The 14,769-nt window shown below is 44.1% G+C and overlaps 1 protein-coding gene across 1 annotated transcript in view; it reads right to left on the bottom strand.

Moving 5' to 3' along the window:
- LOC139750411 (uncharacterized) overlaps positions 1-14,769 on the bottom strand; it is a 158,511-nt gene that overhangs the window by 4,206 nt on the left and 139,536 nt on the right. The window contains exons 3-5 of the mRNA XM_071665178.1: positions 14,165-14,350; positions 5,405-5,521; positions 4,669-4,763 (exon numbers count right to left, since the gene is read on the bottom strand). Coding sequence (XP_071521279.1) covers positions 4,669-4,763; positions 5,405-5,521; positions 14,165-14,350 — 398 coding nt within the window. The remainder of the gene's footprint in view (positions 1-4,668; positions 4,764-5,404; positions 5,522-14,164; positions 14,351-14,769) is intronic.

Raw genomic sequence — 14,769 nt, 5'->3', positions numbered from 1 at the left:
GTAATAAGAGAGGAACATGGAGTAATAAGAGAGGAACATGGAGTAATAAGAGAGGAACATGAGAGTAATAAGAGAGAACATGAGAGTAATAAGAGAGGAACATGGAGTAATAAGAGAGGAACATGAGAGTAATAAGAGAGGAACATGAGAGTATAAGAGAGGAACATGAGAGTATAAGAGAGGAACATGGAGTAATAAGAGAGGAACATGAGAGTAATAAGAGAGAACATGAGAGTAATAAGAGAGAACATGAGAGTAATAAGAGAGAACATGAGAGTAATAAGAGAGAACATGAGAGTAATAAGAGAGAACATGAGAGTAATAAGAGAGAACATGAGAGTAATAAGAGAGAACATGAGAGTAATAAGAGAGGAACATGGAGTAATAAGAGAGGAACATGAGGAGTAATAAGAGAGGAACATGGAGTAATAAGAGAGGAACATGAGAGTATAAGAGAGGAACATGAGAGTATAAGAGAGGAACATGAGAGTAATAGAGAGGAACATGAGAGTAATAGAGAGGAACATGAGGAGTAATAAGAGAGGAACATGGAGTAATAAGAGAGGAACATGGAGTAATAAGAGAGGAACATGGAGTAATAAGAGAGGAACATGAGAGTAATAGAGAGGAACATGAGAGTATAAGAGAGGAACATGAGAGTAATAAGAGAGGAACATGAGAGTAATAGAGAGGAACATGAGAGTAATAAGAGAGAACATGAGAGTAATAGAGAGGAACATGAGAGTAATAGAGAGGAACATGAGAGTAATAAGAGAGAACATGAGAGTAATAAGAGAGAACATGAGAGTAATAAGAGAGAACATGAGAGTAATAAGAGAGAACATGAGAGTAATAGAGAGGAACATGAGAGTAATAAGAGAGAACATGAGAGTAATAGAGAGGAACATGAGAGTATAAGAGAGGAACATGGAGTAATAAGAGAGGAACATGAGAGTAATAAGAGAGGAACATGGAGTAATAAGAGAGGAACATGAGAGTAATAGAGAGGAACATGAGAGTAATAGAGAGGAACATGAGAGTAATAAGAGAGGAACATGAGAGTAATAGAGAGGAACATGAGAGTATAAGAGAGGAACATGAGAGTAATAGAGAGGAACATGAGAGTAATAAGAGAGGAACATGAGAGTAATAGAGAGGAACATGAGGAGTAATAAGAGAGGAACATGAGAGTAATAAGAGAGGAACATGAGAGTAATAAGAGAGGAACATGAGAGTAATAAGAGAGGAATATGAGAGTAATAAGAGAGGAACATGAGAGTAATAAGAGAGGAACATGAGAGTAATAAGAGAGGAACATGAGAGTAATAAGAGAGGAACATGAGAGTAATAAGAGAGGAACATGAGAGTAATAAGAGAGGAACATGAGAGTAATAAGAGAGGAACATGAGAGTAATAAGAGAGGAACATGAGAGTAATAAGAGAGGAACATGAGAGTAATAAGAGAGGAACATGAGAGTAATAAGAGAGGAACATGAGAGTAATAAGAGAGGAACATGAGAGTAATAAGAGAGGAACATGAGAGTAATAAGAGAGGAACATGAGAGTAATAAGAGAGGAACATGAGAGTAATAAGAGAGGAACATGAGAGTAATTAATGTTATCATAGTCGGGGGATTAATGTCATCATAGTCGGGGATTAATGTTATCATAGTCGGGGATTAATGTTATCATAGTCGGGGATTAATGTTATCATAGTCGGGGGATTAATGCTAGCATAGTCGGGGGATTAATGCTAGCATAGTCGGGGGATTAATGCTAGCATAGTCGGGGGATTAATGTCATCATAGTCGGGGGATTAATGTCATCATAGTCGGGGGATTAATGTCATCATAGTCGGGGGATTAATGTCATCATAGTCGGGGATTAATGTTATCATAGTCGGGGATTAATGTTATCATAGTCGGGGATTAATGTTATCATAGTCGGGGGATTAATGCTAGCATAGTCGGGGGATTAATGCTAGCATAGTCGGGGGATTAATGCTAGCATAGTCGGGGGATTAATGTCATCATAGTCGGGGGATTAATGTCATCATAGTCGGGGGATTAATGCTAGCATAGTCGGGGGATTAATGTCATCATAGTCGGGGGATTAATGTCATCATAGTCGGGGGATTAATGCTAGCATAGTCGGGGGATTAATGTCATCATAGTCGGGGGATTAATGTCATCATAGTCGGGGGATTAATGCTAGCATAGTCGGGGGATTAATGTCATCATAGTCGGGGGATTAATGTCATCATAGTCGGGGGATTAATGCTAGCATAGTCGGGGGATTAATGTCATCATAGTCGGGGGATTAATGTCATCATAGTCGGGGGATTAATGCTAGCATAGTCGGGGGATTAATGCTAGCATAGTCGGGGGATTAATGTCATCATAGTCGGGGGATTAATGTCATCATAGTCGGGTGATTAATGCTAGCATAGTCGGGGGATTAATGTCATCATAGTCGGGGGATTAATGTCATCATAGTCGGGGGATTAATGCTAGCATAGTCGGGGGATTAATGTCATCATAGTCGGGGGATTAATGTCATCATAGTCGGGGGATTAATGCTAGCATAGTCGGGGGATTAATGCTAGCATAGTCGGGGGATTAATGTCATCATAGTCGAGGGATTAATGCTTGAGATAGATAGTCGTCTTACGAAGGTCAGATGATGCAATGCCAGAGAATGATGGAACATTTTGATCTGATGTTCATTTTCAGCTATAGTCTGGGAGGTGGGGGTGGGGGAAAAAGAGAAAACGAGATAACAGAACGATTACATAAAGGAGAGATCGAAATATGAAGAGAAAACGGAGGTGATGGGAAACTGTGATAATGTTACGTATGGTTTATGAAGTGCAGTAGACAGCCGGAGATGTGATGGAGAAGGTGTGGGGTGTTATGATGTGTGAAGATGGGGTTGTGGGTGTTGTGATGTGTGAGGATGGGGTGTGGGTGTTGTGCTGTGTGAGGATGGGGTTGTGGGTGTTGTGCTGTGTGAGGATGGGGTGTGGGTGTTGTGCTGTGTGAAGATGGGGTGTGGGTGGTGATGCACTGTGTGAGGATGGGGTGTGGGTGTTGTACTGTGTGAGGATGGGGTGTGGGTGTTGTGCTGTGTGAGGATGGGTTGTGGGTGTTGTGCTGTGTGAAGATGGGGTGTGGGTGGTGATGCACTGTGTGAGGATGGGGTGTGGGTGTTGTGCTGTGTGAGGATGGGGTGTGGGTGTTGTGCTGTGTGAAGATGGGGTGTGGGTGGTGATGCACTGTGTGAGGATGGGGTGTGGGTGTTGTACTGTGTGAGGATGGGGTGTGGGTGCAGGGACTTTCCCTTCACATGAAGGCAAATGTCGTATGTTTGAGACATTGAAAACATAACAAGAGCTCTCCTACGTCTGGCACCATCTTTGTTGCCCTCCTCTGGACCTTCTCTATTAGCTCTTATGTGCCTCTCTCTCTCTCTCTCTCTCTCTCTCTCTCTCTCTCTCTCTCTCTCTCTCTCTCTCTCTCTCTCTCTCTCTCTCTCTAAGCGCGGTGATGACCAAACGTGTGAAAACGACAAATTGTATCAAAAAATATATACCCATATACCTGTTTATGGTGCAATTATCGACTTACAATCACGAGTGTGGCACAGACGCCACACAGAATCAGTGATCTGTGTTGGAAATATATATATATATATAAATTCATATAGGTGGCAAAGGTGACAACGTAAGAGAAACGTGACAACAATAGTGTGTTGGCAGGTGACAGAAGCCAGATGGCCCACAGTGGGAACCGTGAGCAGTTATATAAGTGTCGTGTGGCAAAGCGGTGAACCACTGGGTCTGGAGAAAGATAACAAAGATATCTTAGGGCTTCACACTGATAAGATAAATCGCATTAGTGTAAAGATACTATCAATACTGCTATCATTCATAAGGTATATCATATCTTGCACCTCCCCTCCTTCACGCCCCCACGCCCTTCCTTATCAGTCACTCACTGTCTTTTAACCTCAGCTTTCATTCCTATCTATTCTGAACCCATACAGTATATCTTGAGCCTATCTTTATCTTCATTCTGACCTCATACAGTATATCTTGAGCCTATCTTTATCTTCATTCTGACCTCATACAGTATATCTTGAGACTATCTTTATCTTCATTCTGACCTCATACAGTATATCTTGAGACTATCTTTATCTTCATTCTGACCTCATACAGTTTATCTTGAGCCTATCTTTATCTTCATTCTGACCTCATACAGTATATCTTGAGCCTATCTTTATCTTCATTCTGACCTCATACAGTATATCTTGAGCCTATCTTTATCTTCATTCTGACCTCATACAGTGTATCTTGAGCCTATCTTTATCTTCATTCTGACCTCATACAGTACATCTTGAGCCTATCTTTATCTTCATTCTGACCCCATACAGTATATCTTGAGCCTATCTTTATCTTCATTCTGACCCCATACAGTATATCTAGAGACTATCTTTATCTTCGTAACGAAAAGTAACGTACAGTATCATGTTGAGTCTAACTTAACGCTCAGCCTGAGCAATTTCCTATGCCACAGAGCGACGTGTGTTCCCTACGTCGCTAACACAGGCCCAGCCTCTGGACCCTAGAGGGAGAGGGGGAGCGAGAGTGTGTGGGTGTGGGGGACTTACCGTGTGGCCAGGTGGGGCCTGGCTGGCAGGGATTAAGTCAACATTACAGGCCACTTCCACTCGACCTTCGTGGGGAAAGGCCATAGCTTGCACACCTGTTGAGAGACACATACATCTGTTGAGAGATATTGGGTCAATACGAGAATACAGAGGGGTTCCAACTCACTCCTCCCCCCTAGACACACACACACACACACACACACACACACACACACACACACACACACACACACACACCTGATAATGCTTGCTGACTGAGTGCCTCAAATTTCCCATGAACTATCTATATAATATTCTCTCCTACGACCAACACTGCTTTCAAAAGTACTGTGAAATCATGGAGAAGTACTAAGTCCACTTCAGCACAATACTTGTGCCTATCATCTCGATTGTCTGATCAAGACATTTCGGGACTGGACAATCTTAATAGAGGAAAACAGATATATGAAATCATTAATGCCACGCATCGAATGGTTTTAGTGCAAACACCTGTGTTTTCCCTCGCTGCGTCTTGTAAAGTTAAAAAGGCCAGCTGTGCAGGTGAACACTTGCAGCATCCAGCTGTGCAGCTGCACAGGTAAACACCTGCGGTGTTTTCTTGTGGTGTGGAGAGCAGGTGGGGCCTCCTCCCAAACCCCCTTACCCTCCCATCGGTGACACAGACGTTGCAGTTGATGACTGTGACACAGACCCATTGTATTGGAGGCAGAGGAACAGCTCCATGATCACTACCCACCTGGGAGACCAGAGGGGCTGGAGGCGCGGAGGGAGGCAGCCACACACCGCCCTAGGGAGACGTCCTGGGTGTCTAAGGTCACGTTGACGTTCATCATGTACGGGATGGCGCCCACACCTGCAAAATGGGGCATGACATTATCTACCCTACATCAACAGTCGAACATAGAAAACGGTGACTATTTACCTGTACCTAAGTGTCCCCCCCTTGCCTGTGTACGTACGTACAGTCGCGAACCAAAGTCTCGTCACATTCCAATTTTAAACCATCGGAGTCAAATGAGACTCTATGGTATTCTATGGAGGGTTTGACCTCCAGTTACACTCTTCTGTCACCAGTTCGTGGCTTAAGCTTGGGTCATTTTGTGTTCTCTGTGTCATAACCCTTGTAGGGAAGGTTTTAGGTAAGACGACGCAGGACAAGATTCACAACACAAACACAGTTTCTGTTCGTTGTAAGTTAAGACGTGAGTGAGGGATATTGGCCCTCCGACCTTTGTGTGTGTGTGTGTGTGTGTGTGTGTGTGTGTGTGTGTGTGTGTGTGTGTGTGTGTGTGTGTGTGTGTTTGTGAATGCATATGATTTGAGGAATATCTTGAACACCTGAGGGAGGCAAGTGGCTCAGCTGATTTGAGTGGGAGTCATAACATGGGAAGTCAATTGTCCTTAATGACCCTAAACTATCGCCCGATCTAACTCGGTGATAGCTCTTAATAGATCTTAATTAAGACGTAGTTTGTTTATACGAGCTTTCGAAACGCCCAAAACAATTTTTCAGCGACCAAATATGACTTACAGGCCCAGACATGTCCTAGGCGTTACAAAGACACTCATCATACATTCAGCAACTTCGTAAGAATTTGACTTCGTAATAGCATGTGGGGCAACGCCAACCACTTCCCGCTGTCGTCCACGGGAAGGTGAGTAGCGCGCCCGTAGCCACATACGAGGGGGAGGAGGTGTGGAGGCAGAGAATACGCAGGGAGACGACGAGTGAGTGCCGTAGCCACATACGAGGGGGAGGTGTGGAGGCAGAGAATACTCACGGAGACGACGAGCGACACTGTGAGGCACACAGCCACCCACACTTGGCGGTATAAGTTTATCCGATGCTGGGTCTCTACTACGGGTGAGAGCAGACGACACCACCGCTGCTGCTGCCATCAGTGGAGAGAGAGAGAGAGAGAGAGAGAGAGAGAGAGAGAGAGAGAGAGAGAGAGAGAGAGAGAGAGAGAGAGAGAGAGAGAGAGAGAGAGAGAGAGAGAGAAGGGGGGGATGTGTTGACGGAGGGGCCCTCGAGGAGCAGCGGTAGGTGTGAAGGACGTCCCGAACTTAGGGATGACATTGCGTCAAGTATCACTCTAAGGTTCGTGCGCTTTTGGAGGAGGGAGGGAAATAATAGCCAGTGTTGTCATTGTACCCCTCGCGGGGAGGGAGGGTCAGAGGAGCAGCAACCCAGCAGTGACACAGCCTTCCTGGTCTCTCTCTCTCTCTCTCTCTCTCTCTCTCTCTCTCTCCCGTATGCCAGCAGGCCACAGCGGATCTAACCCCCGGAAATAACCACCATGGTAACGGGTGCGCCCAGTGGGTTACTGATGCGACGACCTTGTGCGGGGGGCGCACCACACCTGCTCGTCTTCACGGGGGGAGAGAGAGAGAGGAGGGTGTGTGTTGGCGGCAGCGAGAGAGAGAGAGAGAGAGAGAGAGAGAGAGAGAGAGAGAGAGAGAGAGAGAGAGAGAGAGAGAGAGAGAGAGAGAGAGAGAGAGACTGTCTTAACACTATTTCATGTTTGTTTTATTCGAAATAGAATGACACAAGGAGTGTCCACAACAGGGCAATGTCCCACCCATAACCTGGTGGCAGTCTCTAACTTCTCATCCTGCAGTTTACAGTCCAACTTATACTCTTTTCCACTGTGGATCTACCAAGGAGATTTATTCTATTTTCCACCGTGAATCGACCAGAGAGATTTATTCTATCTTCCACTGTGAATCTAACAGGACGATTTATTCTTTCTCGCACTGTGAATCGACCAGGGAGATTTATTCTAGTTTACACTGTGAATCTACCAGGGAGATTCATTCTATTTTCCATTGTGAATCTACTAAGATTTATTCTATTTTCCACTGTGAATCTACCAAGGAAACTTATCCTATTTTCCACTGTGAATCTACCAAGAAGATTTATTCTAGCTCCCACTGTGAATCGACCAGGGAGCTTTATCCTTCCTTTTCCAGTTGGTGCTACGATATTATGTTTTGCCACGCCAGTCCTGCACAGAAATGGGATACAGCACGACCAACCACAGGAGGGGTGGATGGGGGTCGAACTCATGATTTTTGTGATGACTGAAGCCCATCCTCCCTCACCCTTGGACGGGCTGGAGGGAGGGGAGGAGTACGGTAGTGAAGTAAACGCCTCCATACAGAATGTTGTATACATCCTGTGGTCGATGGGCGACTGACTATATCTCCTTCTCGTATCTAATTATTTCAATCATTCTCGTACGGGACGGAGAAGTGCAACACATAACGTAATGGTTTTTTCTTTTCTTCTTAGAAATGTAAGTTCTTCAACTCTGTTGATAAATTCATGTGATCATTTCCCTGCAGAGTAGATTCGATCAAATTGATTTTGTTTTTTTTTATAATGGTTTATGTAAAACAGCAAACACATCTGGTATAATCATAGTCCTCAAAGAAAAGAATATAAAAATCCAATACGTTCAGCATTTTTGAAGAAAATAAGGGAATGGCTTCATCAAATCTACATATAAATAGATAACATTTGCCACATGAATTGTAACCGAGAGCAAACCTTCCAAGGCAGTGAGACACTGGTGCCATCATCTTTCTTATTTACCTAATCATATACATTTCCTATATGTGGCGGTGTGGTGAGGGAGGCTACAGTGTTGACAGTGTTTCGGTTATGGCAACACAAGGCAATCACCGTCTGATGCTCAGGAAAAAGTTTGTGGACGACGGAATAAGTGTGTGTGTGTGTGTGTGTGTGTGTGTGTGTGTGTGTGTGTGTGTGGCCAGACACCTGTGTCGGCAGGTGTGGTGTGATCGTTTAATTCTGAGTCGTAGAAAATCATATACTCTTGGCGCGTCGTGCAATTGTTCTAAATGTTGTGTGAAGGAATTGAGAGAATTTCGCACAGCAGCGGACCACTGGAGGGCCTTCCGTGGTTGTTTCTGACCGTGAAGGATGTCAGAGAAACTCACAGAGCAGGGTAGTCCAAGCTGGAAGGCACACAGATAATTGAAGGTGAAGATCCTACAGGTACCATCTTGGCTGTGGAAGGCGCGAATGAAGAAAGTCGCAGACTTCAAATATGTATCAAGTCTGTTCTCAAAGGTTACTATGGCACTGCTTTCAAAAATTCTACTTGGCACATCAGTCCAAATGTTAACAATCCTGGTGAAGGAAAAGCACTTCGCCTCATTCGAGGTCAAATTGTTTGCCCACGACTTTTGTCTCCATTACTACGAGCAACATCAGACGAATCAAGTCTAAGGGAACTTGGGTTGATCAATGTGATCAAAGCCTTTGACGCTTTTGAATACTTGTATTAGATCACCTCTCAACCTTCTCTTTTCTAAGCGAAATAAATTCCAGTCCTTTCATCTGCCCTCGTAGGATTGGTTTCTCAGTCTGGGAATCATCATCTTGGTCACTTGACGCTGTCTTAACTCTCTCCATCCTGACTTGTCTCTGTTTTAGGTCGGGCGACCAGAACTGAAAACTATATTCAAAATGTGGACGAACCAGTGAATCTAAAGAGTAAGGATGGTTTCCCTCTGGACTTAAATTCGAAGGCTCTACCGATGAAACCAAGAATTTTGTTAGTTCTCTTCACTGCTTCGGTGCAATGCTTACTTGGTTTTAGGTCACCAGAGATTATTAAAACCAAGATTCTATTTTTCCTCATTTACCTTTTGCAATTCAACAGAATTCATATTGTACCTTTCCTTCTCGCTTTTTTTTTTCTCTCTACCAATACGCAAAACTTTGCATTTATCGATCTATAAAACATCATTTGCCACTCACGAGCCCAGTTCATCAGTGTGTCTACGTCAGTTTCAAGCTGTAAACGTTCAAGTATATTTCCAGATTCATCATCCAGCTTTGTACCATCAGCGAACTTGGACATCTTGCAATGCAGTCCATTATCAACATTATTAATATATATACAAGAAAGAGACCCGGTCCCAAGACTGATCCTTGTGGCACGCCACTTGTCACGTTCTCAACCCATCAATCACTACTATTTGTTTACGTCCAGGTGACCAATTTCCTAACCACTGAAGTGCAGCCTCATTATTACCATACCACTGAAGTGCAGCCTCATTATTACCATACCACTGAAGTGCAGCCTCATTATTACCATACCACTGAAGTGCAGCCTCATTATTACCATACCACTGAAGTGCAGCCTCATTATTACCATACCACTGAAGTGCAGCCTCATTATTACCATACCACTGAAGTGCAGCCTCATTATTACCATACCACTGAAGTGCAGCCTCATTATTACCATACCACTGAAGTGCAGCCTCATTATTACCATACCACTGAAGTGCAGCCTCATTATTACCATACCACTGAAGTGCAGCCTCATTATTACCATACCACTGAAGTGCAGCCTCATTATTACCATACCACTGAAGTGCAGCCTCATTATTACCATACCACTGAAGTTCAGCCTCATTATTACCATACCACTGAAGTGCAGCCTCATTATTACCATACCACTGAAGTGCAGCCTCATTATTACCATTCGATTTCATGTTTGTCGGTAATCTACAACGCCGAACCTGATCGAAAGTTTTTTGAAAGTCTGGGTAGATGCACTTTCATGCGTACAAACTGATTATATCATAAAAGAAATGAAGCAGATGTGTCAAACATGAGCGACTTCGTGGAAAACCAAACTGAGACTCGTTGATCAAGTGTTGATTCTCTAAAATCAGTCTAAATGGTTTACAATGCCATCTGGAATGGTGGTGTATCCTAAGTTTTCCAATTACGGATCTTAATGTAATAAAGCTATAATTTTTGGATAGTGACTTATTACCCTTTTTTGTGTGTGAATCTCGGTGTTACATCAGCAAACTTCCACTCATCTGGAACTTTTCCTTCTGGTAGCGAGGGGCAGTCCAGACGAGGGTTTGACTATCTCATGTTTCTCCTCTTTCTTTCATCTTGGATAAAACATATCAGGACCCGCTGCCGTTTTGTTTGTCTTCATTTCGTCTATTGCTGGAAGTATGTCCTTGGCTGAAGAGCGTTCGCCTCTCTTGTCAATAATGGGAATGGAATCGGGACGTATCTTCAGCCGTATATCCAGATGGATAAAAGAAAATAATATCTTTTGTCACGGCTTCGTTGTCTTGAGCCACGTCATTGGTTTCCATATTTAATGGACCCATTGATTGGGTAATTACTCTTTTCCTTCTATCCGTCAAACTCTTTAGCGTTTCCTCTGCTATCTTCAGCGATATATGCTTTATATTGACATTTACTTCGTCGTATAATTCTCCTACTTTCTCAACACAACTTTACATACCATACTTTACCATATAGCTTACTGCATTCTCTAAGTTTCTTATGATCTACTTTCTTAGACAACAGGAACTTCTGTATCTCACCCTGCTCCAGCCATCGACATATATTGAGAGGTTTAATATAGTCTTACTTATAAAAATACACACATACTGGATAAGGTATATGTATATCATATTAATGTCATTTCTAAATCACTTCACAAACACAAGATGGAAAGATAATTCCCCCTTATTTATTCTTCTTTTTTCTTCTGGCTGTTGTTCACCCACTATCTGAGGGTAATGTTGTCCTTAGGGTTGGCAAAAAAAAAAAAAAAACACAAGTTTTACAGAACCTGGGGTCATGGTGTTGGCTGCTGCTGAAGCCGGACTACCTCCACCCGGCCGCAAAACTCTTCCACAAAGACCCAGGTGCGTTCCCGCAGCCGGTATATAGGCAGGCAACTTTGCTGTAGTGAGTTGTATCCTCGCCACACCACATAACCCTCTGCAGTGATACACACCCGGAAAGCCTTTCGCACACAAGCACATCGAATTATAGACTGATTCAGTACGATAAATATTTCCCATGCCGAAGAGGGAGACTGATGCAGTACGATACATATTTCCCATGCCGAAGAGGGAGACTGATGCAGTACGATGACTATTTCCCAAGCCGAAGAGGGAGACTGATGCAGTACGATGACTATTTCCCAAGCCGAAGAGGGAGACTGATGCAGTACGATGACCATTTCCCAAGCCGAAGAGGGAGACTGATGCAGTACGATGACTATTTCCCAAGCCGAAGAGGGAGACTGATGCAGTACGATGACTATTTCCCAAGCCGAAGAGGGAGACTGATGCAGTACGATAATTATTTCCCATGCCGAAGAGGGAGATCACCTATGTTGACGTCTCTTGCGTATGCTTATTGTCCGTCATCTGTGTGACTTTTCATGTTGGCCCGAGGCCCGTCTCGCTCCGGACAATAAGACTTCCGCTCACCACTGCACCAGACCCAGCTGTCATCTGTCCCACTTGGAAGAGAGGAGGTATAGCCTTCACCGCGTAACCATGGACAGAGGTGACCATACACTCTAAAGCCTTCCAACCATAAATACGATAACATAAGAGCTTATTTCGGAGACTGTGTGACCACAGCCTTGAATTCCCCCTCCCATCCTATACGATGAGCCTGTGAAAGCAAGGTGAACAAGACGACATGGTTCTCATGGCAGGATTAACATAACTGGTCTCTCTGTATAAATCAAGATACAGAAGGCGGAATCTACTTCGCAGGGCATCACTACCCCCATGACAATAGCATAACAATTCATACTGCTTAGTGAACATGCTCACGTAGTCCATGTAATCTATTTCGGCACCAGAGAATTCCAGACTTATACAGCCTTCCTCGTGGGGTATCTGTCACGTTTTCAATATTCTGGGCGTCATGTATTCAAATTTTCTTGATTAGAAAATCAGACGAGACATGTATGTACCCATGCTCTGGGGTTAACGCGGTGCTTGTGGTTGTGGTAGGAACGATTGTGGCTGAGGTAGGGACGACTGTGGCTGTGGTAGGCACAACACAAGAGGGAGAGAGACGGGAACAGCCAAAGAAAAAGAAAGATTCGTCAAAAACATCTCCCCAAGGCACCACTCAGACAGTGGGATATACATAACGTGGTAATATTCTCTACCTAACCAAGGGAATGCGTCCTCCTCCTCCTCCTCTTCCTCCTCCTCCTCCCTGCTTGGCAATGCTTACGTGCACTGGCTCTGTAGTGGAAAACATACTTCATCAGTCTACATGAATACCATCAAATCATAACGCAATACAGTGACCGTAACAGCGGGGGCAAGGTATGCGACAGTGCACTGTAATAGTCACATCTGTAGCTTCTTTTTTCTATCATTTTCTTTTTAAATACTGACTTTAACCTGAGACTGAAGTGAATCTGACCTTTGGTCGACTGTCCTCAAAGAGAACATAGTTAAAAAAGGGGGGCGAAGTACCTTGGTGTTAATTCGCATGACTTGGTCGGCATTGTAGACTGATTCGTGGAGGAGGCAATGCAGCCACAAGTGTGTGTCGTAATGATGCACAGATGCAGTAATGTTTTGTACTAACCAAATTTCATGATCACAGGGACGTGGTAGGCAGTTATTGTTTCCCCACACAATCTTGTACAGTTTCTTGAAATAAATGGGTTTTTCTTTTCCACTCGGAAAGACAAGTGTTTTGAATTTGCCATATCCACGTTTGGGAGAAGGACATTCGTGTATGGGAGGTCTACCATATCCACGTCTCTTACAGTTACCGTGTGTTTACAAACACAAGCGGTTGTCAGCGGCTGTCAACAGCCTACGTTGCTGGTATACCCTAAATATCTTTCTCACATTGGTACGTCCCCTAGAGGTAGGGCTGACAACACAACACCAACACAGAGGTAGGGCTGACAACGCAGCACCAACACAGAGGTAGGGCTGACAACACAGCACCAACACAGAGGTAGGGCTGACAACACAACACCAACACAGAGGTAGGGCTGACAACACAGCACCAACACAGAGGTAGGGCTGACAACGCAGCACCAACACAGAGGTAGGGCTGACAACACAGCACCAACACAGAGGTAGGGCTGACAACACAGGAGGCACCAGACGTAAGATGCTTGTAAGACTGGCATCAGGTGTCATATACACAGCAAACCTGTGAACTTGACTGCAACAAAGGACGTACATACATCATACCAAGAGAAGCAAAATTAGAAACCAAGTATAATACAAACGTTGTTCGTAATGTAGAAAATGTATCTAACATGTAAACGTTTGCTGTCGCGAGAGACGGGAGCACAACTGTACCTGGAGGGGTAAGAAACGTTTGTCGATGACTGTACATGATGGGTGTCCGTGTCGTATATGTGTCTGTACATATGTAGATGTGTCATATGATCATACGAGCACACGGCAGTATACAACTTACGTATCCCAGGCTGCTCCCAGTGGCTGTATAACCCCACTCCCTCACAATCCTCCTTGGTTGATTGGCTGTCTTACCTGACCCTAGTATGTTTGGTGGTCGAGTGACTGCTCATGTTCTCTTCATTAAAAATGAGTGATGAGCAAGTTAACTAGGACAAGTATACATAACTAAACACACTTTCAGAGCCAGTCGTCACATAGAGACACACGAAACACTGACCTGTGAGGCCATATCTGGATGAGGGTGTGTGACCCAGGTCGTGGCGGAGCAATGGGTACTGAACGGGGCGGCGGAACCAACCCACTTCCTTCCGACGTTGCACCAGACCTCGACCCTCGCTGTCCCCAGTGCCGAACATGAAGAAGGATGTCCCGGGCACGGAAGTGCTGAGTCGCTCAGCCACACCTGAGGATAAAGATCCGGGAACATGTGAATCACCTGGTCACAAGGCGAAGTTATTTTCAAGGGGAACCTACCTCGCTGTGGCGTCTAAGTGTAGGCCATCACCTGCACAGGTAGGTGCTGGCTGTGTCACGCAGGGTAACCATCCTTAACCCTTAACAGCTAACCAAAAGTCTTTCACAACAAAATTTCAGGGCGATCTTCCACCTGCGTCTCTCTGAGGTTTTGCACGCGAGGTTACCTTACCATGACAACACGTAGCAGCACCTAATTATAAAGATAGCTATGAAAAAAAAAAAAAAAAAAAAAAAATATATATATATATATATATATATATATATATATATATATATATATATATATATATATATATATATGATTTATCGTGAAAAAGACCTTCAGACTACTCCTCAAATATAAAA

The sequence above is a fragment of the Panulirus ornatus genome, chromosome 9 (assembly GCF_036320965.1).
Source record: "Panulirus ornatus isolate Po-2019 chromosome 9, ASM3632096v1, whole genome shotgun sequence".
Taxonomy (NCBI): Eukaryota; Metazoa; Arthropoda; class Malacostraca; order Decapoda; family Palinuridae; genus Panulirus; species Panulirus ornatus.
Note: the sequence above shows the minus strand (reverse complement) of the source record. Positions and strands in the feature narration are given on the sequence as shown.